Below are 17024 nucleotides of genomic sequence, written 5' to 3'. Positions count from 1 at the left end.
CAGACTTTTGGGAGGAAAAAAGAAAAAAAAAAAAATCAGAATTGTACAACAATCCATCCTAGAATGCTTTCAGCATCAGAAAAACTTCAAATAACTTCAGTTTGATTTTCATTGTATACGGAAACATGTTTCTCTCGTCTTAAATGAGTTATATACTGAAAATGTTAAATAATGCCCCCCCAACCTTTTCCTTCACTCAGTTCGAAATAAGTACTGAGAAACCGTCTTAGACTGTTTCTGCCATTCAAGTACACACAAATATTCCATTACAATAGAATTGCAGTGGAAGAGTCTAACTATCAAAAAAGGCAAACAAACAGCATCAGGCAGCAGTGGCACTGTAGCCTTACCATTCCATTACCTATCTACAACAGGAAACAAGCATGAGAGGAATATGCTTTTTTAAAAAAAAACCTGTAAGAACAGTACACATTAGCTTACAATAATAAAAGCACCTACCAATGCATTCTGGTTTCCTGAAGCCCTTTTTATGTTTCTTGCTGGCATTCCGTGAAGATGACTAAATCTACCCTGGAAACCTACAAAAAAGGAGTACAAATCAATTTAAGAATATTTCCTCTACTATATAACCAATAAAATTCACCACTACATACCAATCTATTAATCTGACTTCAGTTAAACATTAATATCGTCAAACCTTGTACTGGTGGAAACAAAGAGCACAGAATGGGAAAAGTGATAGAAAGCCTAAGTTGTCATGAAAATGAACATTACTGTAGATATTCTTACTGCCATCCTGGTTCTATGCACAGTTGGCTGCATAAACAGAGCATACTGAACCTACAGTAGGAAAGTGATTTTCGCATCACTTACAACTTCATTAGTACTAGAAAATGTTAAATCTGGTGAATATGCAGAAACCAAGTCCTCAGAAACAATACCAAGTATCTAGAAAATAAGCCTTAAAAAAGAATTCAATGCATTCAGTGTGCAGAGTAGTTTAAAAGTGATTTGACCACTGCTCACATAAAAGATCTGTATTTAAATGTGAAAAGAGATCCTTGTGGCAGAGGGAAGGTACAACAAAATCCTTTGGCAGCAAGCTGAGATCTGACAACTTCAATTTTAAGAGTGGGTTCCTAGCTGTAAATGCAATCAAACACTAGTACAGCTTACCATGGGATACACTGGATCCACAGTTGTCTGAAGTATTTTAAAGAAAAAAAAAAAAGAAAAGGCCATTTTCTAAGTTACAATCTCAATCCTTGTTCTAAAGGAATCCTTCCTTCTTCTCTACAAACAATATGGCCCAACCATAAAGCAACGCAAAGCAGATGGTCACACTAGTCTTTTCAGCCTTTGAATTAATGAACTTCTATAGAATTCTAAACATTATCACAGAAGCTAGGCACAAAATGGAATATAAAGATTCACTTTAAATAAGGCTTAATAATTCTCAATGCAAACATTGAGACAACAAATAAAAGAGTAGGCTATCAACATAAACTAAGTGTTACACTTTCTGACTTTTCTAATCATTGACTTTTTAATTATTTCTCTCTAATAATATCTTAAAAATTAAATAGCTCAAGGAAACAAACTGGTAACTTGTCAACATTTTACATAGTTTGTATAATCTACAGACATCCTTCTACTGTACCTAAGTGATTCTACAGTTTGCATTTGCTTGATTGCTACTTACCTCTCCTCCCTGACCGGGACATAAGAGGGAAAGTACCGGTTAAGATACTTTCAAAGACTGGATCAGGCAATTCTCTCTCCAGTTCTGTAGAGTCGTCTTGTTCCCACCATGGAATGACCCCCGTAATTCCACATGCTCCACCAGATTCATTTTCATGAAACCAATCACTCTGCTCATCATCACCTGTGTGAGGGCAGTATCCCCCCCAAGCCCCCAAAAATGAGGGAGGAGCAGAGAAGATAAAAATCAGTTGTTACCATCAATAAACACTCTGACAGGACAATTATTTCTTTTGCTTTATAGTTGTATAACAATTACTCATATATAGCAATTCTATTTGGAAAATGTTTCTCAATAGCATGACAAGCATTGCCATCAATGAAACCACATAAAATGTAATGTTTTAAAACCAATTTCAATAGTGAAAAACAATAATAAACTAGTTAATCCTTTGGCAATAACTGCAGGGAAATCCATTTAAGTTACTGCACTTTACATATTAACAAAAAACAAGCCTTAATCTCCTGCAGGGAATTAAAAGGTATAAAACTGTGAAACTAGTTCTTTGGAGCTGATAATGGTATATAATTAGCTTAATTTCATGATTTGTATGGCTAGTAAAAGGGGAAAACAATCATGAACAGATGTGACTAAATGAAGTTAATCTGATTAAGTTCATTTAGAAATAAGTTTTGAAAAAGTTGATTTTAAATGAAAACTGACAGTATCATGTGATTGAGAATTATACTGCATTATACCACAAAGCTGGTCATTTTTACTGACAATATTTATAGATGTAGTATTTAAATATCTGGATTTAAAGTCAAAAGGAAGACAAAACTGAAAATCTGATCTTAAACTTAGCTCACACTGGCAACTAAAAATAAATTGCTATGCTTGTTTTAAAACATGTTCTTTTATACAAACCAGGTAGTTTACAGAAGATCAAAAAATATCTTCATAAGGCATGGCAAGTTTCCTTTCTTTCACCCAAAAATCAGATTTCAAAGGATATGCTGTATATTTTAATTCTATTTCAACGTATCTAAACCATGCCTCACTATTTCTGCATATAAATGATTTGTTTGGCATTTCAATTTTTAATTAGGCAGGACTAAACAAGACAAATGCAAGATTTATTAGACACAATTTTCAAGAACAAGAAGCCTTTGTGTAAAATTTCATTGCCACTCAACCTTGCAATGGGAAAATACAAATAATGAAAACCCAAGCCAAAATTTGAGGAAAAATAAAATTCACCACACTTTCTCCAAATAAATTGTTGCAATGAAAAGAATACTTCAAGACCAAGCACAAGTGAAAATGGCTGTAAGCATTTATCAGGACAAGTAATTCAAGAAAACATAGAATACTAAGGCCCCTCACTGGTCACTTGCACATGAAACGTGATCCTTACATCTTTAATGATTGCTATCATCAGCAAAATTAGCAGAGGCTAGAGAACAGGAATTTTTAGATGGAGTAAAGGGAAGACAGAAGTGGAAAGAGATACATAGGTCCAAATAAGATTTAAGTTTCTTTGCATTCCTGACGTATTTCAGATTACTCTCCGTATTTATTCTAATCCTCATTTATAGCTATGACAGTTCATAAAGGTGATCACCATTAATTCTATCCCCATTTCGTTACAGTCAGGTATGGTTTCTTTGGAGGATGTCTAAGAGTACTGAACAGAGACAGTGGTGGTGGTGGAGGAAGATCATTAGATTGATCTGTGGTTCAGAATTAAGTTTGAACTCCTTTGTTTAGATTTTCCAAACTCTTATGTAGATAAACTTTGTCTGAATATTTTGTCATGAGAGCTCTAGATACCTTGACTAATAAGAAATACTATCAAGAACTCAAAAGAAGTCTTGTCACACATAATTCAGCTATGAAATTAAGTACAGAATTCTGAAATTTGGTTTCACAATCAGCTCAAGGACAGAATTCTGCAAGAGGTATGCAATGCAATCTCGGAAGCAAGACCTAGAGTTTAAGACTGGGTTGGTGCAGGATAAGGCAAATAGTGACTATGGAAGGAAACTGGTATCTTTGCTATACGCCCAACAATGGTTCTTTGGGAAAAAATACAAAATTACTTTTCTTTTTTGTGCAATACGAATATTAGTATGTTAAGCAACTATCCATTAAGACATCTTACCTGTTATGCTATTACACACTTCCCTACGCACTTCTGTTGCTTACCGCCAAAGGCAGAATAAAGGACTTAAGATCTGAACCTCGTAGGCTTTTCCCACGTGACAGCAGAATCCAGGTATACCTGTTTTTTAGCTTCCTTGTCTGTGCACTCTAAACAACTCGGAATCCTTTGACTATTTTCAATCATATTATCACCTTGAGGTGAACATAAACCTATTACTACTATTCTTATGCAGGTGAGAGCACCCACAGGCATTTTGTGCGTTGCTCTACCCTGAAGGGATGCCATTTTCAAAAGGAGTCAGGGAAGACCACTGCATGTAACCAATTCGCGAACTCATACGTACAGGCAATATAACACAGAGGCCTCTCTGCTCAAGAATTTGGTAACCAAATACTTGGATTTTTTACTTAATTTGCATCTCTCAAAAGGCAACACAGTATCCATAGCAAACATGAAGTTATGAGAATTAAAAATTCAAAGCAGCATTTTTTACTTCAAAAGATTCACTACACTGTCCTTTCCTTTTTTTTTGAACCTCTATTCAGCACAAGGCCACAGCAAATTATTGTATTCTTCCAAGCTACAGGAAAGGTAAAACCACCTCCAGATCTCCAAAAACTGATCTCTGAGCCCATGCATTCTCCTAGCCACATATTTAAACTTGTTTGTAGATAATGCTAATGCTTCAAAGAATTACTTCAAAGCAATTTACATCCTATTATAACTGATCAGTTAAAAAAAAAAAAATTAAGGCTCAGAAATGTCAATTTCAATTCTAAAATTTCAAGGCACTTATTTTTAAGCTTTCCCCTCCCCGCAATTACTGTTTCCCTAATTTTCACTTCTGTATTATTGAGTCTACATATTTATCTAATTACCACTCCTTCATGTTAAATTACCTGCCTTCCCCTGTAAGAAGTTTAGAAAATGATTTATGTGGGCTTCTTATGGTTTCTTTATGGACAGAGACCCCATTTGCATCACCATCAGTTTCATGTTCAGAATAGCAGAATAGCTTCACCTGAATCTTATTTTAGTTAAAGCAGTGCAGGATTATAACAAACAGACTTTCCCCTGCGTACAAATAAAGCTTTCCCCCCGTTCCTAGTTTTATTTCAAAATGACCAGACTACCCTCCATAGCATTCACATATGGTGTACGTGTGCTTGCCTATAACAACCACAACCTACTTTGAGTGGCTACTGTGAAAAGAGTTTGGCATCAGTGTCCTATAAACACCACTTGATAGTGTGCTGCTCCATTATCCATCAGTTGCACACAGAGAGCAACAGCACATGGACTGTAAAATACCCTAGGATGCTAGTCTCATTTCCATGACCAGTATACCTCTTTCTAGGTAAAAAAACCCTACTGCTAACAGCTGTAATAATCATTTGGAAACCTCAGAAGATTAACTGTAACACATACAAGGAGTTTCAGGAAAGCAGAAGCTTAAGTTACCCATCCACAGAGGCACGTTACATCTTGCTCTTTGTGCTCTACAAGAGCCACCTTGGCAAAAGGGATAGCAGGACACCATTCAGACACCATTCAAATTAAGCAGCTAATTCTTCTGATTCAAGCTTGAAAACTTCACATGAAGGCCTCCACCCACCCCTCCCGACCAATGTAGTATCATACCCTGCTCTTGAGTAGGACGACTGTACAGGTGTGCCGTTAATAAACTGGACCAAGGATATCATGTGATCTCAGCTTTATTTTCACCTCTACCACTGTGATCCACATGCAATATTTAGGATTTCAGCTATTGAGGTCATATACAACAACTTAATGTTATTTCTTCTTCACCTGCAAAGACTATAAAGTAATTAGGCACAACAATTCAAAACTGGGTTGATTACACTTAGCATTGCACATTCCATTTCTTTTATATATGGAGAACGACACCCTGACACCTGCAGCTACTGAGATGCTATACAAGGTCCAAATAGTTTCTTGCTAGAGAAGACAAAAGGATGGAATTCTCATATACTGAATCAGTAGTGGGTCATCTTCATAAAGGACACAGTAATGAATACATGTTTAATCATAAAATAATGAACAGCTATCTTTAAAAGCTTAGCCACATCCATAGTGGAACTCTGACATTCCCTGACTTTCTCCAATTTTAACTGTTTAACACTTTATTAATATAATTTTCCTTCTTACTTGCTTAGATGTTAAAGGACATTTCAAGTGCTGCATGTCATGATTTAAGAAGTCTTAAGTAAAACTCTGAATTTCCCCAAGTGTACTAGTAGGTGTAGATGGACTAGGAATGCAGAATATGATGTTTTATTTGCCATTCCCTCACTATAAAAGTCATTAAAGAATATACTTGCAATTTGACTTTTTTTTCCCCAAAACAGCAATAATATCAACTAGTGTTTGAATAATGTTACACTTTTGTTAACATTTTGTGGAAAGCTTAACTTATAAAGTGCCTTTGTAAAGCATACCTGTGAAGTGCCTTGAAACTGCAGGTGATCCTACTAGCTAGGCTTAGAGTTGTATTACATGCTGCAATGTAAGATTAGACCTTTTGTTTTGAAACTCTTCTTGCAAAAGTTTTCTACACCAGGCATAACACTGCTTAGCATTAAAGTTTTTAATAGTTGCAAAACAGCCGTTTATGAAAATGCTATTAAGAACAAAGGAAAGAGTAGGAAGGAAAGTCTCAAGGATTTCTGATACATAAGCTCCAGCCACTGTTCAGTTCTTTCACTTTGTTGGCAGGCTCTCCCACCTCCGTATTCAAGGGCTCAAGGGCTTGATATTTGCATAGGATTTTGGTTTTTTTGCTAACTATATTAAACCTTACCCAAAGTTGACCAATTTACAAACCTCTGAAAAAAATACAACCCATAAGAATTCACTTGAGGTTTGTTAACAGTTGGCAGTTCGTACGTAGCAGCTATCTTCTTCACTGACTGTACCAGCACTGAGCATTTTCTATGATCTTTAAGCTTTTGCTGGCTAACTGGAGAGGGTATGCAATGTTTCACAGAAGAAAAACATTTGCCTCATTGGGATTGCAAAACATTGAGTACCAATTACTTCCGCCAGAAGGTAATACAATAGTGGGATACAGCACAGCAAGAGAGCTGCTTTTGCCCTCTCACATAACCTAATGTAAGGACCTGGATAACTTGGAAAAGGAGGACAAGCATGGCTAGGCTCAGATGAGGACTTCATAGGAACAAAACAAATCAAACAAACAAAAAAAAGCTATGAGACTGGAACAGAGGCAGGCTAGAAAGGAAAAAGGTATAAAGGTTTTTAAAAGATGGCACACAACATATTAGAAGTTGAACACATGATTTCCAAGTCTCAGCAATTTTCTTTTATCACAGCAATTGATGGCAATTAAAATATATCTAGCAATTAACCCACTACTACCCCCAATTACAGTTACACCTGGTTTTCTTGAATCGAATTATAAAAAGTTGAAACTCTTCTGAGAGTCTGTGTACAGAAGAGTACAGTTACTGTGGTGGAATTTATTTGTTTGCTTTCTGAAACAATTTTGGAAAATATTAAAAGTTGTAAGGTCAGGCACTCCGAAGTTCAGAACTAAATACTCAACTATTTAACTGATTGGCCAACTGCTCGAAGAAATTGCTGCTTTAGATCACTTTCTTTTCTAGAACGTCTGTCCCATAGGAGGAATATGCTTTGGGAATTAATTAGGGTTTTATAAAGACTATTCGTCTGCAATAAATGAAATATGGTTCTTAATCTCAGAGACACAAAATGAACAAATTTTGCCCCGGAGAACAGGATCCTCTTGTCCTCTGCTACCCAAATTTCTGAATGATGGCAGGCATATCATTTAAACCAAGTATTTCACCATGCGGCATTAATCAATCTCTGGTTCTCCACTTGACTTAGCGGAAACCTGAAGTCAGAAGTGCAGAAAATTTGAACTACAAATGAGGTCAAGATGCTGATATTCTGAACATATATCCTGGACGAGGGACACTGGGAAGACAGGAATTAGTCTGTCTTTTAAAAATGGACAACAAGATCAGCCAGTTCTTCCCTTAATACATTTTGATCCTGTCCTCTTCCAGTTTCATTTCTCTCAGCAAGGCTTTTCCTTTGCTTTTATCAGATTTATTTTCTCCTTCCTTCCTTCTTTTCAATTTTACACGTGTCTCAGCTCAGCTATAAATTAATTTACAGAAATAAAATAACCTCATCTTACTTCATAAGAGGAGTACAAAGATAAAAATTACTTAGCATTTTCTTTGGGGGGGGGAATAAGTATTACTAGAAAATAAACAATTTTGGTTTTGCAGTAGGATCTCTGATTAATACTTTCATGGAAAAGCATTCACAAAACCAAAGTTATAATGCAGATCTAAGAATGTCCGAAATGTGAAGTGTGAAGCTAATGGTCTTCTGATCATACCCACAAAACAACTAGTTCAAAGTAGAGATTAAAAAAATAATGTTATGTCCTGACAATATCCTTCTCAAGTTTAATTATTGTTGTTCCTTTTATTTATATTTCAGAATACTATTTCAGGTCTAATGCTTTCTGCTTGAAAGTTACAATCAAACTGAATCAAGGTTCAAAAAAATCAAACAGGCAAAAATTAAGAATTACAGCTCAATAGTAAGAACAAACACTAAAAAAGGTAACACCACACCAGTGAAAGAACACTGTTGTTCACAAATCCCTCCCCACTTCTCCTCCCACAAAATATATACGAAAACCAGAAAGTAACTGAGACATTTTCAACCATATTATTCAAAGATTTAAACAATTTAGTTCAGGATTTAAGGACAAAAATATTGATACAAATATATCAGAAGGGTACTTCAAAAATGTATGTGATTATGAAATGTGGTAGGTCATGTTACATACAAATATAGAGGACAAAAGTTTTAAAAACTGCACATCGAAAGAGAAATTCATATAGGGAAGTAAAAGCAAATCTTTTTGATGTGTCATATATTGAAAGACTTTTCATCTGAAGTTAAAAGATCGATCTAAACTTTCAATGAGCACCTAAATTCTCCAAAAAAAGCTATGTGTTAGCACAAATAAAAACAGATACTCAGACTGGGAGGTACAGTTTATGTAGTATGAGTTACTGCTGAGGAAGGAAGGTAACACCTCTGTTCTAAGTATGAAAAATCAACTCCCTACTGTAACATTAAAATAGAAGATAAAAAACGTAAGAGACTAAATTATACATCAGAGAAAAAAAAAAATCCCTTTAACCTAGATCTGTGGAATGGGCCAGGATTTGTTTTCTTGTATACCCTCAAGTAGTCTGTGGCAAACTGCATAAGAAAATCATCTCCATTACCATTAACTTAGAATCGCCAACAGAAAAGCAAGTCTTCATCACCTGAGAGACTATTTTTGCCTCATTTTTGTATACTGTCAAAGACAGCGATTTCCTAGTCCACAAGCTGGGCGCTAAGATGCTAGCATAATACAGGTAAATGTGTTGTACTTAAAGATGGCAATAAACACTAAAGCTGAAAAAAAAAAATCTTATACTTCCATCCTCAATAGTTTTATCACATTAGAACACGTGAGAACATTATGCATACTAAAGGAAAATTTTGAATCTTCATTGCATTTTAGACTAAAGAAAAAATTTTTCAGAGGGAAGAGATTATAAACAGCATGCATCTTCTAATCGCAATCTTAGACTACTGAAAAAGTAGCTTGTGAAAAAGAACTATAAAAACCTGCCATATCAGTTTGGAAGGAAAGAAAGAGAAAAGATGCCTCAAAAATAGTTTCAGAAGCAGTACTATGATCACAGAGTCCTGTCCAAAAATTGGAGCAATGGAAGAATTAAAACTTAGTATAGATAGTCTTTTGGAGATTCTCAAGTTGTAAGTAAGTTTATTGTATTACAGTGACTGCTTCTCAAGACAGCTTTTGACTAAGTCATGCATTCAGGACACCCGCTGGTAACATTTCAAAAAAACCAGAAAGCAAGCTATACTTCAACTCATTAAAATAGTAATAGCAACTGAAATATAGTAATTAACCTATGGAATAACTTGTAACGCTTACAGAATTTCAACTGATGTGGTTTGAGGGGTGGAGAAGGGAAAGATTGTTTCAATACCTTGTCTTCCCTCATCATTGGTAAACAAACCAGCATCACTGCTGCTCAGACTGCTGGATTCACTGTAATAAGAGAAAGAAAGAAACAGATCAAAAGAACAATTGATCTTTCAGTCGTAAAATTTTAAGGAGACAAGGCTGTGCTCAAATTGAACTTAAGCCCAACAAAGATCGGAAAGAAAATAGGATTTTTTTTTTTTTTTTTTAATCAAACTGCAAATATCCTAGTTCCATTAACTACAAAGCATATTATTTTTGGCACATAAAACCACGGGAATCTAATGGTACCCTGACAGTAAGCCAGATGTGACTGCAACGAGGTGCTGACACAATTGATGCATTTTATTATCTGCTTCCATCAAATGCTCACTGCTTCCTTCTTATGCTGTGCAATTCAGCTTGATCCTGGAACACCACTGCTCAATAAAGTAGGAAAAGTCTCAATCAAAAGCGGCCTAAGCCTTCCTTCAGCACATGAAATATAAGAGTCTGAAAATCGAACTACCTTTCTAAACATCATTTGCAAGTATTCTGGAAAAGACACTGCTTAAGGTTTCACAACATACTACTTAAGAAAGAAAAAAGTTTATAAACAAAGGTAGCCAATTAAATCAAAATAAAGGTCACCCTGAAGAAAGTAAGTATGATCAATGATCATGACATCAACAAAAAAAAGCAAGGTACAGTTTACTTTTCTGTGACTTCCATCATGGCCTTAATGTGTGTATACAACATGCACATACTTCTCCCTAAACTCAAAGACATCAATAGGTAAAGTATTTTGTTCTTTGCTGTATACGCATTGTTATAAACAATATTCCACATGTGTCTAAATAGTAAAACAGAATTGTCTTTTAATAACACAGATCACAATTTGGTGAGTTTCACACTAAAAGATTTTTTTGTAAACCATTTATTTCATTTTTTTGTCAATAGAGTAGCTCTGCTAAGGAAGTAATATTCTCACCAAAATTTAATCACATTTTACTTACAGTAAGATGTAGAACAATTTGAAAAAAATCACTTCAGTTCACCACACAAATTCAAGTACAAGTTATAAATGCTACGGTTATTCTCAATGTTCCATACAAGCTACTTGTAAGAACTTGAGGTCTGTTTACCTTTCTACACTTACTCATATTAAAACATATATGCAGTCCTATACTTGAATTCAACTAGTTCCAATAATTTTTAGCTACTTTCTAATAATAAATTAATTTTATTTTTGTTTCTAAATAACTAGTACACTTCAAAAAATTATTTCCTTTTAAATGTTAACCTTTCACAAAAATAAGCCTCAATTTTTTTAAAGCTTGTAATAAGAATTATATAAAGTTAGTCTAATTTGTGTTTAATTATAAGTACATATTTGGTTTTTGTATCTTACTTTGGGAGGATTTGAAACACAATATGGTATCAAGGGACACAAAGCAGTGATTTTTTTTTTTAAAAATATGTATATACACACACAGCTCTGTATTTGAAGATTAAGTTTTCTTAACCTTTGCTGTACCTTCTGCTTATCCATATTTTTACTGTATAAGCAATACTTATACCATCTTTTATACATAATATAACTAGAGCAGACTTAAGCACTTGTACAATTGCCCTAAGCAGAAGAAAGACGACAGGCATGCAATGAGAACAGAACTATCTTTCATGAGGAAGACCAAAACTTGAACTTCCTAGTGTTGCAAATCCTAGTAACTTCTTTCTAGCAAGCATCCCATCCTCACTTCAATTGCAACATGGATGGCTTTACTGTCCTTACACTTCATTGTGCACAATTTTACATCATACTTCTCAAATAAAAACCATCCCCTTTTCATAGATTTTTCCTATCCATTTATTGTTTAATTGTACATTTTGAAATGAAATTTAGGAAATCCTTTCAACCCTAGTATTTCAGCCACCTTCACCACCAAAATTTTCAATTTTGACAAGTCTCTTTTTTTTTTTTAAGATATTTTAATTGTGCAATAATTCTTACCAAAGGACTAGCCAGTTCGTGAAAATGTAACTACTTGAAATTTTCAAAATTACACATAATAATGTTTTGTTTTGTTTTTAAAAAATCAAACCATAACACCGGTATATCCATGGCAGCCACAGTGTTCATTCTCCTCAGGCCACAGTCAAATAGGGCAGGGATTACAGCTGAGATAATTGCTACATGACAATCATTTCACTGAATAAATTCAAAACCTCTGGAATTAATACATTAATATCTGAGTACATGAAAGCTGTTATGATGGAATTTATTTCCAGTTTTAATATAATTTTGCACTGTATATTGCTAATTCCTTTGCTTTGTAATGAGAATTCCACTCCCAGCATGACTTCCAGGAAAAAGAAAGAAGCCACAGATTCCTTTTAGTCCTATAAAACAGGGTGTGCAAGCAAAAACTTGGAAGGAACAGCTCTGCTACCCAAAAAGCTTTCACAGCTTTATTTTTACATTTGTGGAAACAAAGAAGAAATAAGTTTCATTATTAGTTACTATTACTAGCAAACTGTCCCACACCTTGGTGTCATATGAGACTTATGACCTTTCTTCACTAACTTTCACTAAGCCTGTCCCCAAGAACTGACCAGCCACTGTACTCGCACTGACTGGCAGGTAGGCGTCTCTGACACTATTAAAGGTCTGAGTTTCACTACCGCTCTCTTTCAAAAGGAGCAATTGAGATTTCTCCTCTATTTAGTCACTTAAAATGCAAACAATTGCCAAAGCTTGCAGGAATTAAGTATCATCCAGAACTCCATGCATTGCCAAATTTGGCTGAAACTGGCCAAGGAGCTAAGCATTGAGGATAAGGCAGAATGAGCAAAGGACAGGCTCTGATCACGAAAATATCATTTCCAGTGCTCAAAACCAACCTCACAGGAATTCAGCTTTGGCATCATTTAGATGCTGACATTTTAAGAGCTTGAAGTCTCATACTACTACTCCCAAACCCTGCACTTAAAGGGCTATTTTTGTGCTTGGTGTTTGAACACGCACGGATAGAAGACTGCAACAGAAGTGTCACTTAGCATTTTTAATGTGCACTTCAAATATATATGTTACATTACTTTAAAGTAATTTCATGTATACACTGAAAACTTCTCCTCACCAGTTTTAGATCCAAACAATTTAACTCCGATTAAAAATTATTGGCTTTGTTTTGTTTTTAAAACCTGAACTTCTAAAAAATTAATCCTTTTTTTGGAATAGTTATTAAACTGTATGCACACAAATGTACAAAATTAGAAAAGCTTTATATACTTTTTATTTTTCCTCTTCCAACAAGTGTTGCTGAAGCATGAGTCTTATCCAAGATGCTTTGTTATCTCTCCATATCTCGTGCAATCCTACAAAACTCGTGTTCCCTTTTAAAAATGTCAGCTTTTACTTTTAGAACATATTCTTAGGAACAGTTTGCTAGTTGTTTCTGATTCTTCAAGCTAAATGATCTCAAACAATAGAGGCACTACTGCATTTAAGTAAAGCTAGTTTAAAATCAGTTAAAATTATTCACATACAAAATATTCAGATACAGTATGCACCTGAGAGGCTTAGAGAAGGTGGATTTCTGATCACGTTATGGAATGCAAATTTTCTAATTCAGTGGTTTCCAAACCTTTTGGTACAGATGACCATTGCAAGAAATTCGGTAGAATGACAGACCATCACTCAACGAAGTGCATGAGCAGAAAACACAATGAAGATGAGAATGGTTTTAAAGGCCATTTGTTGGGGCCAGAGACAAACTTTTGAAGTACGATTTGAAAAATGACAGCATTTGGTGTAACAAAACATAAAGCATTTTGAAGAGGAAGATGAATTTTTAAATCAATAATGTTTCTTTTGTGAAAAAATAAAAAGATATTTAGACTGACCTGGAAGTAGCATAGTTTTGGGAGTTCTACAAGAGGATTTTTGTAACGATCACTCTTCTCTCCACCCAAAAATTAGCTACAGAATTTTTGAGTTGGAGAACTGTTACCCTTGTAGCATAACAGAAAATATTTTATAAATAAAAAAGTGACAAGAATATGGACATATGATAAAATACACAATGGTTCCTAGCTCCAAGGGAATTTTTAACCATCTGTCTTTAGGTACCAAACCTGGGGGAACAGATTCCCAGTATCATCAAATAAGGAAGTTTTCTAAAGGCTTCCTGACAACACACACTCCTGTCTTGCATGTCAGTGAGATGTCTGAAGTTAAACAGGCTGCCCTGAAGGGTTGCTTCTGCTCTAGTAATTAAGACATTAGTAACAATCTTTAAGACTCATGATTCATACTGCTCTTTCAGCTGCTTATTGTCCACAGGTAAGGGACAAAACTAGCATGTAATAAAAAGACTTAGAAGAGCTTATCCAACAATAACCAGAGTTAGTCACTTACCAATACTGCTGTTATTACAGTAACCGATCTGTCTGTCTGGGTCAAAACCCCTGGGTACTATCTGCATCTAAATTCTACCTCTCTAGTAAGGAAAAGGCTTAACAGTTTACAGATAAAATGCCTACAAAAAAAACAGGGACACTGGTGTTGTCAAGCAACTGACCAAAATTATGTGTTTTAATATGAGTCTTTCTTGCTGACAGTTCTGCATTCAGAACCAGGCACATGGGATAAACATAATCAAGCTTACCAGGCCCTGCAGGTAACATCCCTTGTGTATGGTGGAAAAATGACTTACACCTTACTGTGTTGTCAAAATAGTACTTTGGAAACAATTACCATTGTAGTATGACTGCTGTCTGGAATGGATGGATGAGGTGTACTGCCAAAGGGTCATCATTCCCCCATTTTTCTAATGGTAAGCTCAGGTGTTTCTGAACTGTAAATTGGTTTTTGCATTTCGTAAATGATGTATATCCTTGGCAACCTGCAGACTTTTTATGCCCATGACACATAAGAACGTACTGTCTAAATGGTGACTCTAAACACTGACAACCTTTCTGATGAATAGAGATAACAATCAAAGCACCAATGTCTAGAAATTGGAAAAAATTTTTGTCTGAGAACCGTCACCAGATGAAATACCCAGAAAAAAACATATTAATCATTTGTATATGCTGTCATTCTTAATCTTGAAACAATTAGGATGTATTATTTCAAGAAACTGTCTTCTTGGTTATTCCTCTGCTACATGACTCTCTATTTTATGATGAATTCCTTAACCTGAGCAACTCATGTATATTAAAAATAGTAGACTTAAAAAAACAATTAGGAGTAACTTGTTAAAACAGATACTATTGATGCTAGCATTTTAACTCTGGAATTAAAGAAAAATCCAAAGATTCCCAATACAAGCAACAGTAAAAAAAGCAAACAATATATTATCCAAAGTTTCTGTAAAAAGGAAGAGAAAGAATAACCTGTCACTCATGTTCTCATCTGAGCCTTTTTGCTCCTCATACTCCATTTTGTCCTTATTTGCTTGGTTCAGTTCTTCATTTTCTATAACTACTCCTTCATCCAAGATTTCCGGTCCTTGTCGAGCTGCAGCTACTTTTCTTTTTTTCACTTTGCTCTTAGAAAACTCCTGGTGTTGGTATGGTTTATTGTCATTGTCCATTTCTTGATCTCTGCTGTTATCCTGCTGTTGAGTTATTGTCAGTGCATTAGAGACTTCTGATGGCAGATCTATTGCCATTCGTTTTACCTTTCTTCTCCTGCGCAAAGTTCTGTTTCCCAAACTGTCAACAGCCAAGTCTGGTTCATGCCACAGAGGTCTTTTGCCTCTAATGTTATTTAAGTTTGAGGAAGGCCTACGTTTAGCAACCAACAACTGGTCATCAGAGTCACTGTGGTCTTTCTTATTAGCATGATTCTCCCTGTAGTCTTTGTTTGATTCTTCTAAACTGGAATCAGAGCCTTCACTTAAGCAGTGACCAGTCTCCCAGGGATGATGGGTGGTAAATGAACGCCTTTTTCGTCCCCTCCTTTTCCTTGCCTGTCGCTTTAGAAGACAAGACACACTTCGAGAATGATCTCCAGTATCAGCAAAACCTCCTCTGGCTTGCTCTGAACTTTCTTCCAGTGCTGAGACTAGATCGTGAACCAGCTCCTCCATAGTCCTACTGAAATGCCTATATATTTCAAGAAAAAAAACCACACATGAAAACAACATATGAATCTGAAGTGTTAAGCATAAACTCTGTAACAATTTTACCTGCCAAAATCATTTTACTCACTTTTGGCAAGGTAGTCTTAATATCCATCCAATAAAGATTATTGTATTTCTGCTGAGAGATAAAGCCTTGCCAACTCGTCCTACGCAATTTGCAACACATCAGCATACATTCCTTTAAAAAGGTATTTTCCCAAATTTCTGTCTTGGAAAGAAGAGCGTTTGGGGTTTTTCTCCCATTTGTTTTTGACCTCACTATGATTGTTTGGTTTTAACTCACCTCATCACATTTCTATGTTTTTCAGGGATTCCACATGGCAAGAGCATCAAAGACCATTCACTAACTGCAGGTAGGGAGTGCATTTTAAATTTATGAATGGGAAATGGAGTACATAATATTCCTCCTTGATAGTATATTAGGGAGTTCTGTTTAAAAGTTGTCATTATGATAAAATATTTTTAAGGATAATTATCTCTTGATGCTGCCTAAATGCCAAAACGAAGTTAAGACTGTAATTCTTTGATAATATATGACTTTTTTTAACAGCGACTAATTCTGTCTTTCCAAATGGGTGATATCTGTTTGATGTTCTTAAAATATTGGTTCAGTGGAGTGATATTAAGTTGAGAGAATACCCTGCTACAGGTAATTCTAGAGTATTAAATGCACAGTTTCCCACCACATGTAGGCACTCACATCCATAGAATCACACACTTGTGTAAGAAAAAATATCCCTAAACACAGACAGTGTCTGATTAAGGCCTTATCCTTCTAAATGTTTTGCTCCTTCCTCCTCAAATTTCACTAGCATTTAGCATGTCTTTAACTCAGTATGTTTTGGTAAGTTCACCCATATTCGCATGAACATTATTACGAAAAGAAGAGAAAACAAAAAAGATTGCTGCTGAACTCTAATCCTTCTCTGAAGGCTGTGAACCTTCTCTGTAAACACAGCAATCAGA

At 35.3% G+C, this 17024-nt stretch overlaps 1 protein-coding gene across 1 annotated transcript; it reads right to left on the bottom strand.

The window, feature by feature from the left end:
- Nucleotides 1-459: 459 nt before the first annotated feature.
- On the bottom strand, nucleotides 460-16013 carry GPATCH2 (G patch domain containing 2; the record flags this gene model as incomplete). The annotated part of the gene is made up of 4 exons (XM_009579573.1): nucleotides 15307-16013; nucleotides 9932-9993; nucleotides 1664-1846; nucleotides 460-539 (listed from the first exon to the last, which is right to left on the bottom strand). Coding segments are annotated over exons 1-4 (1023 nt in total), but the record flags the coding sequence as incomplete, so codon positions are not given.
- Between the last annotated feature and the right edge of the window lie 1011 nt (nucleotides 16014-17024).

Source organism: Fulmarus glacialis, unplaced genomic scaffold (assembly GCF_000690835.1).
Source record: "Fulmarus glacialis isolate BGI_N327 unplaced genomic scaffold, ASM69083v1 scaffold106, whole genome shotgun sequence".
Lineage (NCBI taxonomy): Eukaryota > Metazoa > Chordata > Aves > Procellariiformes > Procellariidae > Fulmarus > Fulmarus glacialis.
This window is presented reverse-complemented; position numbering and strand designations above follow the sequence as displayed.